This window comes from Carcharodon carcharias, chromosome 16, assembly GCF_017639515.1.
Source record: "Carcharodon carcharias isolate sCarCar2 chromosome 16, sCarCar2.pri, whole genome shotgun sequence".
NCBI lineage: Eukaryota > Metazoa > Chordata > Chondrichthyes > Lamniformes > Lamnidae > Carcharodon > Carcharodon carcharias.
Genome location: NC_054482.1, coordinates 87562999 through 87578581, shown reverse-complemented (window position 1 = coordinate 87578581; position 15583 = coordinate 87562999). Strand labels below are relative to the sequence as shown.

The 15583-nt window shown below is 40.9% G+C and overlaps 1 protein-coding gene across 5 annotated transcripts in view; it reads right to left on the bottom strand.

Moving 5' to 3' along the window:
- Positions 1–13280, bottom strand: part of usp24 (ubiquitin specific peptidase 24) — a 195274-nt gene extending 181994 nt beyond the window's left edge. For 4 of the 5 annotated variants that reach the window (XR_005945485.1, XM_041207988.1, XM_041207989.1 and 1 more), the window contains exon 1: positions 12720–13280. Coding sequence is in view for 4 of the 5 variants with exons in the window: in XM_041207988.1 (XP_041063922.1) it covers positions 12720–13037 (318 nt within the window). In the remaining variant the exon portion in view is untranslated. The remainder of the gene's footprint in view (positions 1–12719) is intronic. The other variant, XM_041207990.1, reaches the window with a different exon arrangement.
- Between the last annotated feature and the right edge of the window lie 2303 nt (positions 13281–15583).

The following is a 15583-nucleotide window of genomic DNA, read 5'->3' as shown; positions in this document are numbered from 1 at the left end:
AATTCCATTCTGAAGCTATGAGAAGACCATCTATTGTTTATTATTTTCACACCTCTAACTCCTGGACCATCCTTTGAATGACAATTATCTTAGGGGTGTTGGCCAACTTCTCAAACTCAGTTTTTTTCCATTTATCTTGCATTTAACACCTCATTCTCCAGCTTAAAAATTATATTCCCAAAACATATGAAACATGAAATTAGACATTATCGCAACAAGTTTGATAGGCAGGCATACAGAAGATTTTCCTACTTATGGGGGAGTCCAAAACTAGGGCCCACAAATAAAAGATAGTTTCCAATAAATCCAATAGGAAATTCAGGAGACAGTTCTTCATCTACAGCGGAAGCTAAATGCACTTAAGGGGAAGTTAGAAAAGCACATGGGGGAGAAAGGACCAGAGGAATATGCTAATAGTGTTAGTTGAAGTGGGGGGGGGGGGGGGGGGGTGGGGAGTAGAAGGTGGCTCATGTAGACCATAAACACCATCATAGACCAGTTGGGTCAAATGCCCTGTTTCCATGTAACTAATAAGGAATTACCATGCTCCATTAGCCCGCATGTACATCAGTTTCTCAAGATCAAATGAGCTGAAATCACTGTGCAAGAACATATTTATAAGCAGCAAGGACAGGATTAGGTCAAGCTTAAAATATTCCTGCAAGCAACAGCATCACATCTCTAAATGGACTGCAGAATTTATAATTCACTGCCAAGTGTCTGTTAAAGTACAAATACTAGCCTGAAATTTTAAATAAAGGCTGCTTTAACAGCACAAACACCACTTTCCCCAGTGAATGTATTATAGTTTCCTAACATTATTAGATTTCATCTACCCTCTCACAACAGATATTAGAGTCCAAATAAGCACTAGAATGTATATTTACAAATGGCTTCACAAAACATTGGGTTTCCAATCTCTGGTTGCGTGGATTCCTACAGGTTTGATTGCCTGATGGTTTTTTCAGCTGGTCACAATAGTCGAGCACAATCATGGACAAAGTCACAGGCAAATTTGGGTTTCCCGCTCTGCCACATTTCCAGTTGTAGAGCAGATCTAAAGAATTTTAGTCTTACCTCATTTTTATTGGTCTAGGATATGCAAGATTGATGGGTGGAATTCCTCTGGCTACTTGTTTTGAGCCCTAGTGACACTTGCATACCAACATAGTGTAGACTGACTCACTGGGCGTCTTCTGTGACAACTTTTTTTTAAACCATTCAAGTTTGATCATGTTTTATTGTTGTGGTTATAAATCTTCTTTTTGGGGTGAGAGGGTGGGAAGAGGAGGGAAAGGTTCCCTTAAATTCCAGCGTCTGCCAATTGAGATGATGCACTTTGTTTATTCCAGTGGGGCTGGCCCAATGCAATAGAAATTAGGACACTGCCCAACTGCAAAATAGAATCATTGTACCATCAGTGTCCAGATGGAACTGTAAGTAAGCCTTGATTTGATGTCTTGACCTGGAAAAGCCAGATGTCAGCAGCAATTCAATTTCTGATGTGTCCACAATTAGTTTTCCTACAAAATGACTTCCTCATTGTGTATAATTCATATTCCTCTTCCAATTTATATTATCTTGTATTTACATTCATTATAATTTCCTGTAGGACTCAGTAGTGATGCAAAACACTTAAAGGCCCCACGCTTAATTCCATGTTTTGCTTCGAAATGTCTCTTTTCAGTCTATCGGATATAGATTCCATCCACAACAGAAACCAGCATTTGAACCTAATTAACCCCAATTGTCAGCTGCCTTGCAATTAGTTTACTGCAAAGTGGAGCAGCAGAAACTAATGGCCACTTTAAATAAGGAATTTTAATTGCTACATTAAACATTGCAATATCTAATTTACAATCTACCTCTGCATAACACATGTTAGTTGTAATGCTTTGCATAAAGTACAAACCAAAACATATGGAGAACTTACAAACTTTATTTGGATTATTGGTAAATCCAATTTAAAAATGCATTCTGATACATGCCTTTAATACAAGCTATGACATCACAACACAACTTGTCCTGTTCTCAAACACAGTCTCCTTTGTAATGGCAACTTATACATATTATTCAGCATCTAACATACACAGAGTTGAATTTGAGATTTACACACACAATTATACAAAAAACTTTTGGCTCGATTATATTATCATCGTTTTTATATGGCTTGTCTCCTCAACATACCTTCTAGGACCCACTGGAATTATTTTCTCCACCAATTACTGGGAGTGTGGCATGGGTGCAGAAAGGAGAAGCTAAGATACTAGGTCTGTGGGGCCTCAACTCAAGAACCAGAGGTGCGCTTGGTTGGGAAGGTGATCTCCACCTGGTCCCACTGATTGTCAGACAAGGCCATTAGTGGTGTCTGACCAGTGGTTGCCACCATCCCATGTGCTCGCTCATGCCCCAGGATTCCTCCAGTGTCTCCAAGTGACCCAGCTACAGCTCCTGGAAGCAGTGGCTCCAAGGTCCAGAAATTTGACCCAGTGCTGCTGCTGAGTCAAAGGGTTCAGGAGTCCAGTGGGCATTCAAGAAGCATACAGGTCGAGTATAGCTGCATGTTCGGCATGCATTATTCACTACTTCTATCACTGTGGCATGGGCACATAAGAAATAATGGAAACTTTGTGGCAAACTTAAAACTTAATATGAAGGTACTTTTTAAAAAAAAAAAATAGGGTTTAGGGGCTGAATCCAATCAGTTAAGATAAAGCATAGTTTTCACTACTCATAGAATCTGCCAAGAAAAATGTAGAAAAAATGCAAAGTCTCACATTAACATAGTTTTGTGAAGCGAGAGCCTTAAAATCAGACTGTAAAAGCTTCTATAGGTATGTAAAAAGGAAACGATTAGCACAGACAAAAATATTCATTATAAGCAGAGTCAGGATAATTCATAATGGGGAATAAAGAAATGGCTGAGAAACTAAACAAATACTTTGTCTGTCTTCAGAAACCTCTCAGAAATAATGGAGGATCAAGGGACTCGTGTGAATGAGGAACTATAAGGTATTATTTAAAAAGTACTAGAGAAATTAATGGGACTTAAAGTAGGTAAATCCCCATGTGATCTATATCCCAGAGTGGCAAAAGAGGTAGCTATAGAGGTAGTAGATGCATTGGTCATCTTTCAAAATTCTATAGACTCTAGAATAGTTCCTGCAGATTGGATGGTAGCAAATGTAACCCTACTATTTAAGAAAGGAAGGCGAGAGAAAATGGGGAACTACAGATCTGTTAGCCTGACATCAGCAGAAGAGAAAATGCTAGAATCTATAATAAAGGATGTGATAACAGGGCACTTAGAAAATAATGATAGGGTTGGGCAGAGTTATAAAAAGGAAACCATGTTTAACAAATCTGTTGTGGATTTTTTTTGAGGAAGTAACTAGCAGAATAGGTACAGGGAACTGGTGGGTGTGATATATTTAGATTTTCAGAAAGCTTTTGATAAGGTCCCACACAAAAGGTTAGTGAACAAAATCAGAGCACATGGAATTTTGGGGACTATGCTGGCAAGGACTGAGAACTAGTTAAGGGACAGAAAACAGTAGGAATAAATGGGTCATATTTAGGTTGGCAGGCTGTGACTAGTGGGGAAATACAAGGATCAGTGTTTGGGCCTCAGCTATTCACAATCTATATCAATGATTTGGATGTGAGGGTTAAATGTAACCTTTCCAAATTTGCAGATGACATAAAATTAGGAAGAAGTGTGAGTTGTGAGGATGCAGATGCTTCAAGAAAATTTGGAAAGGCTAAGTGAGTGGGCAAAAATTTGGTAGGTAGAATACAATGTGGAGAAATGTAAGATTATCCGCATTGATAGGAAAAGCAGAAATGCACAGTATTTTTTAAATGGTGAGAGGCTGGGAAGTGTTGAACTTCAAAGGGACTTGGATGTCCTTGGTCACGAGTTACTGAAAGCTTACATGCAAGTACAGCGAGCAATTAAGAAGGCAAATGGTATGTTGGTCTTTATTGCAACAGGATTTGAGTTTAGGAACAAAGATGTCTTACTGCAATTATATAGAGCCTTGGTGAGGCCATACCTGGAGTGTTGTGTGCAGTTTTAGTCTCCTTACCTAAGGAAATATATACTTGCTATAGAGGGAATGTAATGAAGGTTCACTAATTAATTCCAGGGATGGAGGGATTGTCCTATGAGGAAAGATTAAATAGACTGGGCCTTTATTCTCTGGAGATGAGAAGGTTGAGAGGTGATCTCATTCAAACATACAAGATTCTTAAAGGGAGGTAGATGCAGGAAGGATGTTTCCCTTGCCTGGAGGGTCTGGACAGGGGACACAGTCTCAGAATAAGGGGCAGGTCATTTAAGACTAAGATGAGGGGAAATTCCTTTACTCAAGAGGGTGGTGAATCTTTGGAATTCTCTGCCTCATAGGGCCACATAGGCTCAGTCATTGATTTATGTTCAAGACTGAGATCAATAGATTTCTACATATTAAAAACATCAAGTGATACAGGGATAGTGCAGGAAAATGGTGTTGAAGTAGAAGATCAGCCATGATCTCACTGAATGGCAGAGTGGGCTCAAAGGGCTGAATGGCCTACTCCTGCTCCTATTTCTTATATTCTTATTCCACTCACACCGAAACACATTAATAATAAAAACCTGTTTGGAGAAGGGAAGAGTGCAACTGCAAGTGCATCATAAGCAAGTCTGTGATACTAAATCTTGGAAAACAACCTGAACTACACATGCTATCAAAGGTGGGAATGGGAGGGTGAAGAAACATCATCTTTAGTCTGTAATGTGCTTTCTGTGAAAAGGGTGGGGGAAATTGAGTTTCCACTCTAGGCTATAGCGTGTTTTGTGGTGAGGGTTGGTGTTAAGGAAACACCGCCTGTAGTTTGCTTTCTTTTCAACTGCTTATCAGCACTGTCACAGGACTAGCAGCAGGTTCCTTCTCACATGTAGGTAATGCATTTCTCTGAGACACATGGGGAAGTGGGAAAGTGAACTAAAACAGTGTTACAATCCACACAGTTAAGGACTGACTCATCAGCACCAACCAAGTTCAATTAATCTCTAGGCTGTGTTAAATAACAAGCACAATTTATGTGAATCAAGTCATCAAAGTATGGCAGGATATTAAGATATCTGATCAAAATATTTCACAAATGCATGGTAATTTTCAAGTTTCAATTTTTAATGCATCTCAATTAGAGGTGTGGTTTCAGGAAACTTCTTAGCAAAACGCACGTGTGCTAACAATGCAACTACATTGACTGCATGAATCAATTTATTCAAATGCGTGGCCTGCTGTAGATAAGGAATATCTGTACAAGACCAAAAAAAGGAACTAAAGGTTTACTGGAAAGGAGGGAAAATAAAAAACAGAAATCATGTTTCAAAAGCAATTTATAGGGTTTAAAAGCAAGTTAATTATCCACTGCAGTGGTTCATTGTGCTCAGTTGCTGATTATGCTTATTTGTTGACTGAATTAAACGATCCTCAGAGTCCAGCAATTTTGTGCAACAGTACAAACACTGGAGGAAGCCCAGAGATGGAAGTGGGGACATGGGGGTGGTCACAGCTGCCACTCAGACTCAGTGAACAGCCTTGTCCAATTATCAGCGACACCAGCTGGAGATCGCCTCCCCATCCAAACCCAACCTTAGTTCTTGAGTCAAAACCCACAAACCACGGATCTCATCAAGTTAAAGATGGCAACAGATTTCCTTTCAGTGGAGCCGTTTAACAGCAGGCAATTAATATTTATGGCGCATAGTAACAGAGACTTGCTGTTTGCCAGACTACCGCCAAATGCACAATGGTACTTTTTTTTTTGAGTGGGAGGGGGTTGGAGGTAGATGGTGCAAGAGCTGAGGGCCCAGGGAGTACATATTCACAAATGCATGAAGGTGGCTGGACAAGTTGATAAAGCAGTTAAGACAGCATACAAGGTATTTGTCTTTGTAATTAGGGGCACTGGATACAGAAACGAAGAAGTCGTGCCAAACCTTTGCAAATTATTAGTTAGGCCTCAGTTGCAGTATGATGTACATTCTAAGCACCACATTTTAGGAAGGACGCCAAGACCTTGGAGAGGGCAGAGAAGGTTTGGCAGGGATGAGGGAGTTCAGTTGTGTGCAGAGATTGGAGAAACTGGGCTTATTATACTCAGAGCAGACAAGGTTAAGTGGAGACCTCGTGGAAGTGTTCAGAACTGAGGTGTTTTGAGAGAGCAAATAGGGAGCACCTGCTTCCTCTGGCAAATGGGTTAATAACCAAAGGTCATAGATTTAAAATGATTTGCAAAAGAACTAAAGGGAAATGAAAAGAAATTACTGCACAAAGAGTAGTGATGATCTGGAATACACCACTTATAATTTTTCTTATATTCATTTGTGGGATGTGAGCATCACTGACAAGGTGCCTTTCTGTCTGATAAGCCTCAATTTGTCTAGCATTTGAAAGAATTCAAGATATATTAATGATTCAGAATTTTATAGATTAGAAAGAGTGGGAGTTTCTTTAGTTATTACATTCAACTTTGGAAAGCAGTATTCAATTCAAGGGTTTAGACAACTGTAATAACTTAGTCTTGTTTGTAACAGTCTCTGAATTCTATGATTTACTGACTTGTAAATTACCCCCTCATCCTTTCCATCTCCACAATATTATATGATGGCAGCAGACTCCAAAAGAACTTTCATAGGATCGGATGTTTAGAAAAGGATACTTGCAAGGTCCTAGGCATTGATTATTGCGCTGGGAATCATTAGCTGACGACAGAAGAAAATGGCAGCACCTCCTGTGGGCTGATGCGCACCACCGCAATAACCAGTGGCTACAACAACTTGGCAACAAACACCAAAATCAAAAACAACAACCCACAATGATACTTGGTGGCTTCCTGTGTGGCACTTGTGACATAACCTGCCTCTCAAGGATTGGCCTTTTCAGCCATCAACAAAGGTGTGCCATATGAAGATACCCCACCTGAAATGGATTTGTCTGTTGTGTGCCCATCTTCTTACTTGAACGGAAGGAAGCCAGAGAAAAGAAAACTACTAAAATATCACTAAGATCTGCACTTGAGTGTCTCCCTGGATTACACGCTGAACTTGTGCACTGAAGCTTAAACACAGAAATGTAACTAACTGAGCCAAGCTGATATCTTACAAAGATTTTGCTTTCATGAGCCACTGACTTGCATATCATGGAATTTTATGGCCACATACAGAAAGAAAGATTGGCCTTTATATAGTGCTTTTCATGTTCACCAGACACCTCAAAGCACTTTAGAGCCAATGAAGTACTTATGAAGAGTATTCACTTTTGTAATGTAGGAAACACATCAACCAATTTGCGCACAACAAACTCTCAAAAGTAGTAATACAATAATGACCAGATAATCTCTTTTCTGTAACGTTGATTGAGGGACACCAGGGAAAATTACACTCCACTTCTTTAAAGTAATGCCATGTGATCTTTTACATCCACCCAACAGGCAGATGGGGTCTCATCTAACAATTCGTCCAAAAGATGGCACCTCTGACAGTGCAACAGTCCCTCAGTACTGTACTGGAGTGTTGGTATTGATTTTTGTGCTCAAGCCCTAGAGTGGGATTTGAATCTGGAATCTTGTGACCGAGAGGCAAGAGTGCTACCAACTGAACCAAACTTGACACATCAAGTTGCTTCAGTTAATTTGCACAGATGGCAAACTGCAGTGATTAGCAAATCTAGGCATGGACTCAATTATCCATCAGTGATGTCACTATGCGAACAGTCCATTCAGCAAGCTCACAAAGTTCAAACAGACAAAAAGTGAGGATGTACATAAATGCAAATAATCTAGGTTTCTACAATATTTGGGGCTGTTGGTCAGAACTTTTAGCTGCAAATAGCCCACAGGTCATTGTTTAGGCACAACTGCTTTAGGCATTGACTTCTCAAGCACAACTTCTTGGGCACTAGGCAACCACTCAGTTAGGTGGTTATGCTTCATCTGTGGCCAAAACAGTGAACACTAACAGATAATTCTACCAAAAAAATCTTCATTTTCAAGTAACTGGTCAGCAATCAGAGCCCCTCCCAACCATGTTATTAAGGCCAAATGTTACATCCCAACTTCTATCTCCAAAAGACCAGTTCATTCAGTATAGGCCGGCGATGAAACTTCAAAACCTGATCTGTGCAAATTAGTACTACTCAAGGTTCTGTCTTTATCCACTGGGCCATAAGGCCAGTACACTTAATGCAAACAAATCTGCCAAATAGAAACAAAACAAAATCACGGAAAAAAAAAATCTATAACTACCTTTCAACACATAAGATTTTCTTTGAAGCATTTTGTTTGTGTTCAGCATGTAGTGTAGCATTCTATATATACCTTGTTTGACCCATGACCTACTACAGATTCAGAACTGTTTCTCAATGCACTTTAAAACCCATCTGCTTTTCTTGCTGAGAACATCAGAGACACATTCACTCTTAGAAAATCAAAAAACAAGTATGATTGTTTCAGGATTTAGGAAACAGAACATATAGAAGTCTCAGAACACGAAATAGAAAGCAAATGAAAAAACATGAGTGAAAGCATGCAACAAGCTGCATAGGAAATATTACCAAAATAGAAAAAGAGACAAGGAATGGATGACAGATGGAGTACTAGCAATCATGATAGAAAGGGGAAAGAAAATAAACACTCCCGAATATGATGAAATTGAAAAGAAAATAAAGAATGCACGTATGCAGGCTCAAAAAAAATGGTATAACGAAATGCATGAAGTAGAACTGGTGCTGGAAAGGAATCACAAAATGAGAACCATGCACCAGAAGATGAAATCTTGATGGACAGAATATATAAGTTAACTGTACAATGATCCAAGTAGGTGACCTCTCAAGATATGGAAGCAAACGATAGACCAAGCATTACGATATCAGAAGTAAAGAATGCTTTGTAATTGATAAGTCCAGGAAAAGCTCCAGGCATAGCTAAAGTAACAACAAAACATCTAAAAGCCCTTGGAGGAACAGAATTTGTGATCAAATATACACCAAAGGATAAATTGCAAGTGACTTGAGACATTCATTATTTGTTAAATTACCCAAGAAACCTAAAGCAAGGAAGTGCAATCATTTTAGAACTATAAATTAATGAGTCACCTCATTAAAGTGATCTTGAAAATAATAATAGAAAGAAATCATAACACATTTGAGCATAAGTTGGTGAAACACAATCTGGATTTAGACCTGGAGTAGGAACAAGAGGGGGAATGTACAACCTCAGGACAATCTTCTATAAATATCTAGAAGTAAACAAGAATATTTACATTTGCTTCATAGGCTATGAAAAAGTATTCAATCTCGTTTATCACCAAAAGCTAATAGACGTGTTACTGAAATGTAACATTGACAGTAAAGATGAGGGGTTTATCCAGAGCCTAAAGTGGGACCAAATAACAAGCATCAGACTAGAGGGTGGACAATCAGATATGTTTCAAATGAAGAGGGGAGTACAATAAGGCTGTGCACTATTGCTAAAATTATTCCATCTGTACACAGAACAAATATCCAGAGAATTAGATGTACTTCCAGGAGAACTTGGAAGCAAGAATATAACAAACTTGCGGTATGCTGACAACACAGCGCTACTTGCAGAATGAAATGAGGCCCGATAAAATATTGGAGATCAAGTAAAATCTAGAAGCTTAGAATAAGGGTTGAGTATGAACATCCAAAAGACAAAAAACAGTGGGAGTTAGAAGGAATACATTAGAGAAACTAGAGTGAAAATTGAAGTGGATGGTGTCACACTGTAGATAAGTTTGTCTATTTAGGACAAATGACAACAGAAGATGGTAGATGTGAAGCCAAAGTCAGAAGGAGGATAGAGACAGCCAAAGTAATTTTGTAAAGGTTGTGATAACAAGGAAAAAACTCATAAGCTACTACATTCTATCCACTTTCCTGTTTGCCTCAGAAACGTGGACAATAGGTAAAGATCTGTGGAAGAAAATAGAGGCCTTTGAAATGAGGGTGCTAAGGTATATGCTTAAAATTCCATAGACCATAAGACCAATGAAGAAGTGTTTGAAATTGCAAGAATGACATCCAGAAAAGAAAACATCAGTATTTTGGCCATTTGATGAGAGTTGAAAAGCCACAGAAATCTCTTCTGGAGGGCAAAGTGGGGTCAGCAGAAAGATAAATCAACCTAGGCATAGTTGGATGACAGATGTCACGAAGTGGTTGAAGACGAGCTACAGTGGACATGTGAGGATGGTGCAAAACTTGATGTGACATACCATAACAGCAAATCTCCTGGTAGGGAGCATTGCAAGCAGAGAGAGCTTTTCTAGTAAATATAAGATATAGACTGAATCAAGGTACATAATGATTGCTATGGCTATCTTAACTTAGCATGCTGCAGCTACCTGGCAAAAATTCCATGGTTCCCTTACACTCTTTAATTACATTCCAATACAACTGTCTCAAATAACTAGAAAGAATAACTTTGGATTGATATGGCACCTTTCATTATTTCAGGGTGTCCCAAAATTGTTCACAGCAATAAAGTAGTTTTGAAATGTAGACACTATTAAGTAGGCAAATGTTGCCGATAATTTACACACAGCCTTCTCCCACAAACAGCAAAAAACAAGTAATTTTTCTTTTAAAATGACATTGGTTCAGGGATAAATATTGGCCAGGGCGCCAGAAGAAGTCTCTACTCTTCTTTCAGTAGCATTGTAGAATCTTTCAGATGCACCAGGCGGAGATTTCAGTTAAACGCCTCATCTGAAATGTGACATCTCCTGGCAGTGCAGCACTCCCTCAATATTGCATTGAAGTACCAGCTTAGGTTATGTGCTCAGGTCCCTGGAATTTCTCAAGATTAACTTTGTGCTCAATGACAACTGGCAAAAAAATTAAACATTCTTCCACTCTACACTTAGTAGTCAGCGATGGTAATAAGTTAGATATAACAGTGCCTCGATCTATCTTTTAACTCAAATATCATATCTTGCTTTCATCACAAATGGGAAAAATCATGGATCTCATTTAGACAATGATCTTTGATAGAATAAGAAAAGGGATATCTGGCGTGATTCACCCAGTTCCAATCCCAAAATGTGTAAGACTGTATGGAGGAAACTGGATGCTCACTGAGATATCATGGGCACAAACTTTCATTGTCATGGTAGCACTCTCACCTTGAGGTCATAAGGTTGTAGGTCCAAATCCCATTCCAGAGACCCGAGCATAAAATCTAGGGTAACACACTATTACATAGAGGGAGTGCTGCACCAAAGGTGCCATCTTTCAGATGAAACATTAAACCAAGATTCTATTTGTATCCTCAGGTGAATGCAAATGATCCCATGATGCTGTTTCGAAGAGCTGGGGAATTTTCTTACTGTGTCCTGCACAATAGCCCTTCAACCAACATCACAAAAACACACAATCTCATCAGTATTACATTCATGTTTGTGGGAGTATGCTGTATGCAAATTAGCTGCTGCATTTCCTACTTACAACAGTGGCATTTCAGAAGTATTTAATTGGCTGTAAAGTGCTAGTGGGTGTCCAAAATCTGTAAGTGGTGCTATATCAATGCAAGTCTTTTGTTTAATTATTTTTACCATATTAGGATACAATATCCTGAAGCATCACATTATACTTTCAATCTCAGTCACTGTTAACCTCATGGATAAAAACAATTCATGGTGTAAGTCATTAAGATCACTTACATTACCTATCTTAACAGGGCAGGCTTCAGGATGCATGAGCAAAAGAACCTATTTGAAACATATTGGTGGCTAAATGCCCCATCTAATGTGATGCAGACAAAAAAGCTGCAAGTTTAATCAATGGTTTGAATTGAATTAGCTCATACTCATTAGGATGGTGATTCGGTCTTTGTAGTTGGATTTTGTCGCCCTGGGCGAGGTGAAGTCAGAGAACTGCTACTTATCAGCGCTTCACTACAACTCCAGGAACATGAAGATATGTTTCACCTAAACATGTTCTTAAACTGGTAGAACAACTTGCCAACACTCAGCATCTTTGCTCTTATACAAAAGCAAGAACATAAACTAGCCTACTGGCACCTATGCAATTATACCTCAGCATGAGTCAGTGCTCTGAAAGAGAAAATTAAAACCAGCCACAAACTGATAATTGCTTTATCCGGGGAGATGTTTTATCTGGGGGAGATATTTAATGTTATGAGCCAAAAAGCAGTTGCATGGCATGTTATCCCTGTTGTTTCTCTAATATCAATAGACAGGCACATCCAGTGTAAGACTGCAGCAGAGAGGGTACGGCTATTTCCAATGGTAAAAAAGAATTTAGTCTATAGAAAATTTAAAATTGACACTTCAGATTTTGGTTCTTCAAAATATACAAATATGCGAATTCCCCAGCGTACCATCACACTAGCGCGAAAATCATCATGTGAATCCTTGTCTCGGTATGCCTCCACTTCTGTGAAAGTGACAGGTAATGTTGGGACGCCACAGTAATGCATTGATAGAGCCGGGAGTTTTTAATCTCACCAGTTCTTCTGTCGAATGACTCAGAGGACATGATTCAGAGAATGGAGCTAAACGAAATAAGCTGTCAGACTACAAAATAAGAACCAGTATAAAGCTACTTGTTTCTATGGGAGCCATGAAGTCCCCAGGGAATGCAAGTGATGACAGCTCATACTCTTATTAATGCAGTAAACCTTACCTCCACTTCTACAACCTCGTCGTAGGCGGGTGGAGGGTCGAACCCACTCCTGTAGTCCCCTCCTCCTCCTCCCCCACCACTCCCTCCACCTCCTCCTCCACCGCGGGAACCGGTTCCACCACCACCACCTCCTCCTCCTCCCACCTGGCGATCGCCGCTCTCCATGGGCTCATAGCCGAGGCCAGGGCTCTCGTTGGTGAGGAGGGCCACAGCCTCGTTGATGTCGTTCTTGGCCATGCGGAGCGCCTTGCGGATGGCGGCGGGCTCCGAGAAGCCCATGCACAGCAGCGTCGTCATGTGCTCTTCCTCCACGTCCATCCTGGCAGACACAGCCTGTCACTTCAATCCTCCTCTCCCATAGAGACTCTCCTGCACAACTCTCCGACCTCAGGTTGACTGACAGCACAGCACTGCGCCCGCTCTTCCTCTCACTATAATGTGAATGAAGAATCCCTTGTCAGCCTGACAGTTTGCTGAACTAAAACTCCAGCACCGGATCTGGGCCACTGGACGCCATGTTGACAAGAACCTGCTTCCGGTTCCTACTTCGCCGAAAGAAGCCGCGCCCACTCCACCGGAGGTGACGCAGTCGCCGTGGCAGTTCAGCTGGGTTAAGGCGCTTCACCGCCATCTTAATGAGGGCGCCCCGCCGCCATCTTCGTGAGGGCTCTTTACGCCATCTTAATGAGGGCGCCCCGCCCCGCCCCGCCCTGCCGCCATCGCAGTAAAGGTGCTATCTCCTGTGGGGAGAACGAGTTAAGGTCTCAGTACCGCATTAAAATAGGTCATCGACCTGAAACTTTAACTCTGTTTTATTCTCCACCATTTCTCCCTGAGTATTTCCAGAATTGTCTGTTTTTTTCAGCTTTCCAGCATCTGCAATGTATTTTGTTTAATTAATGTAGAGAGTCTTGGCTGCCAGTTAGTGAAAGCATCTTCCTGCCCTGGAGCAGGAAGAATGTGAAAAAGTTGGGTAAGGTGGAGATGAGGAACTTCAGTTACGGATACAGTTGGGGAAGCTGAGACCATTTCAGGATCCATCAAGCAGTTACAATTCGCAGATGGTCCTTCTATCTTGGACTCTAGGCGTGGGACTTGGTTAGTAGACATACTGTCGACATACTCTGGTATCCGCTTAACACTTCTTTATTAGTACTGCATCTAAACAGGTTACAGAGTAGACACGTAGCTCCTAGGCATGATTCCAACCTCTCTTGAGAGAATCTAACATGACTGACTAACGTCAGTGATACATGATCATCTATGTCATAGATTAGCATGTCCCATCTGTTAACCCTTTATACTACATTTCGCCACAAGTATATCCTACTTTTTAACAACAACATGAAACTATGTCTTTAATTTTTTAAATTGCATTTCTATTTTGTCCCTTTTACCACCACAGATTCTACCCAACTCCAATCCTACTCTTCCCCTTCCCAAGTCACAGTCCTGGGGGATACAATCTCCCACAGTATTCTTGGCCCTTAGGGATCATGCAGGGTTTCTTCTTCATTTTGTGTCATAATTCCCAGCTTACTACTAGATAAACCCAATCCCAGGGTGGAACTCGGCTTTATAGATCCTAACTTTTATTTTTTGTTTTGAAACATGGAGACTTGGACTCTACTGTGAAGTCACAGGAGTCAGTTGATGAACTTTTAACAAAAGAATAAAACATTTATTAAACAAGGAAAGATGAACTATATTACAATGCTCCTGCACCCACAGCTATACCTTTACAGATATATACAGATTCGTAAGGATAACACAAGTTACAATAGCTATCTTACACTCTCATGTTCATAGTAAGTACACAGTCCATGTTAACCAATAGGTGACCTGTGGTCAGACACACCACACCCTGAAACTAAGGCCAGAATTTTTCACTTGGCATGCGGGCATGTGCTTGACATGCTCGAGCGTAAAATGACGTATGATGATGTAGGGCGAGTGTCCTGACATCATCACGCACTTGCGCAATATTTCAGTCGGCGGGCACGCGCGGGAGTCGGCAGCACGTCTGCCAACAATTAAGCAGCCTATTAAGGCCCTTAATCAATTAATCAAGTACGATTTTTCACTGCGCGTCCAACTGTTCAGTTGACAGGCGGGTGAAAAGACCAAGTGGCCTTTGCGTTTTTGGCGAAACCTCATCCACGGTTGAGATGAGGTTTTGACCAATGATTTAAAAAATAAAAACTTTTTGCACTCCTATTTAACATGTCCCTGCTCATGCGGCAGAGTCACGAGGGGAAGTTTTCATTATTTTTCATTTCTTTATTTTGAGTGCGGAAAATCTTCAGTTCTGTGCCTCAGGGAGCTTTTACTGCATGTACCCGTGAATTCAGCGCTTGCGCTCCTCCTGCCCCCACCCCGGCAGCGCTGAGGTTCTGACTGTGCCTTTTACGCTGGCTGGCCATTAATTGGGCGGTGGTCAGCTTCCTGACCACTCCCGGGCCCACCTGCTCGATGATGGCAAAATTCTGCCCTAAGTGACAGATGCCACCCCAAACAAATGCTATATATCTCCAGCACCGGCCCCTCCCCCACCCCCTCAGACGCTTGTCACACTGTAAGTCAACCAGTCTCATTGAATCCATCTTTCACACGAGGGTTTCCAACCTCCACTCCAGAAGGACCCACTTTGGAATCTTCTCCCAAACAATGCTTTCTCTCAGACGCCTTCCACAGGGGTCCACCTCCAGGGTTTCGAACTCTCCTTCCGATGTTCTTCTCCCCTGGGTTGCCACAAACGTTCAAGCTTCCTTCCACACACTTTCTTTCATATGCTCAGCCGTGCCAACAGAACACCACTGCTTCATATGCCCACAGTAAGAAGTCTTCTTGCAAGCCTATTTCAC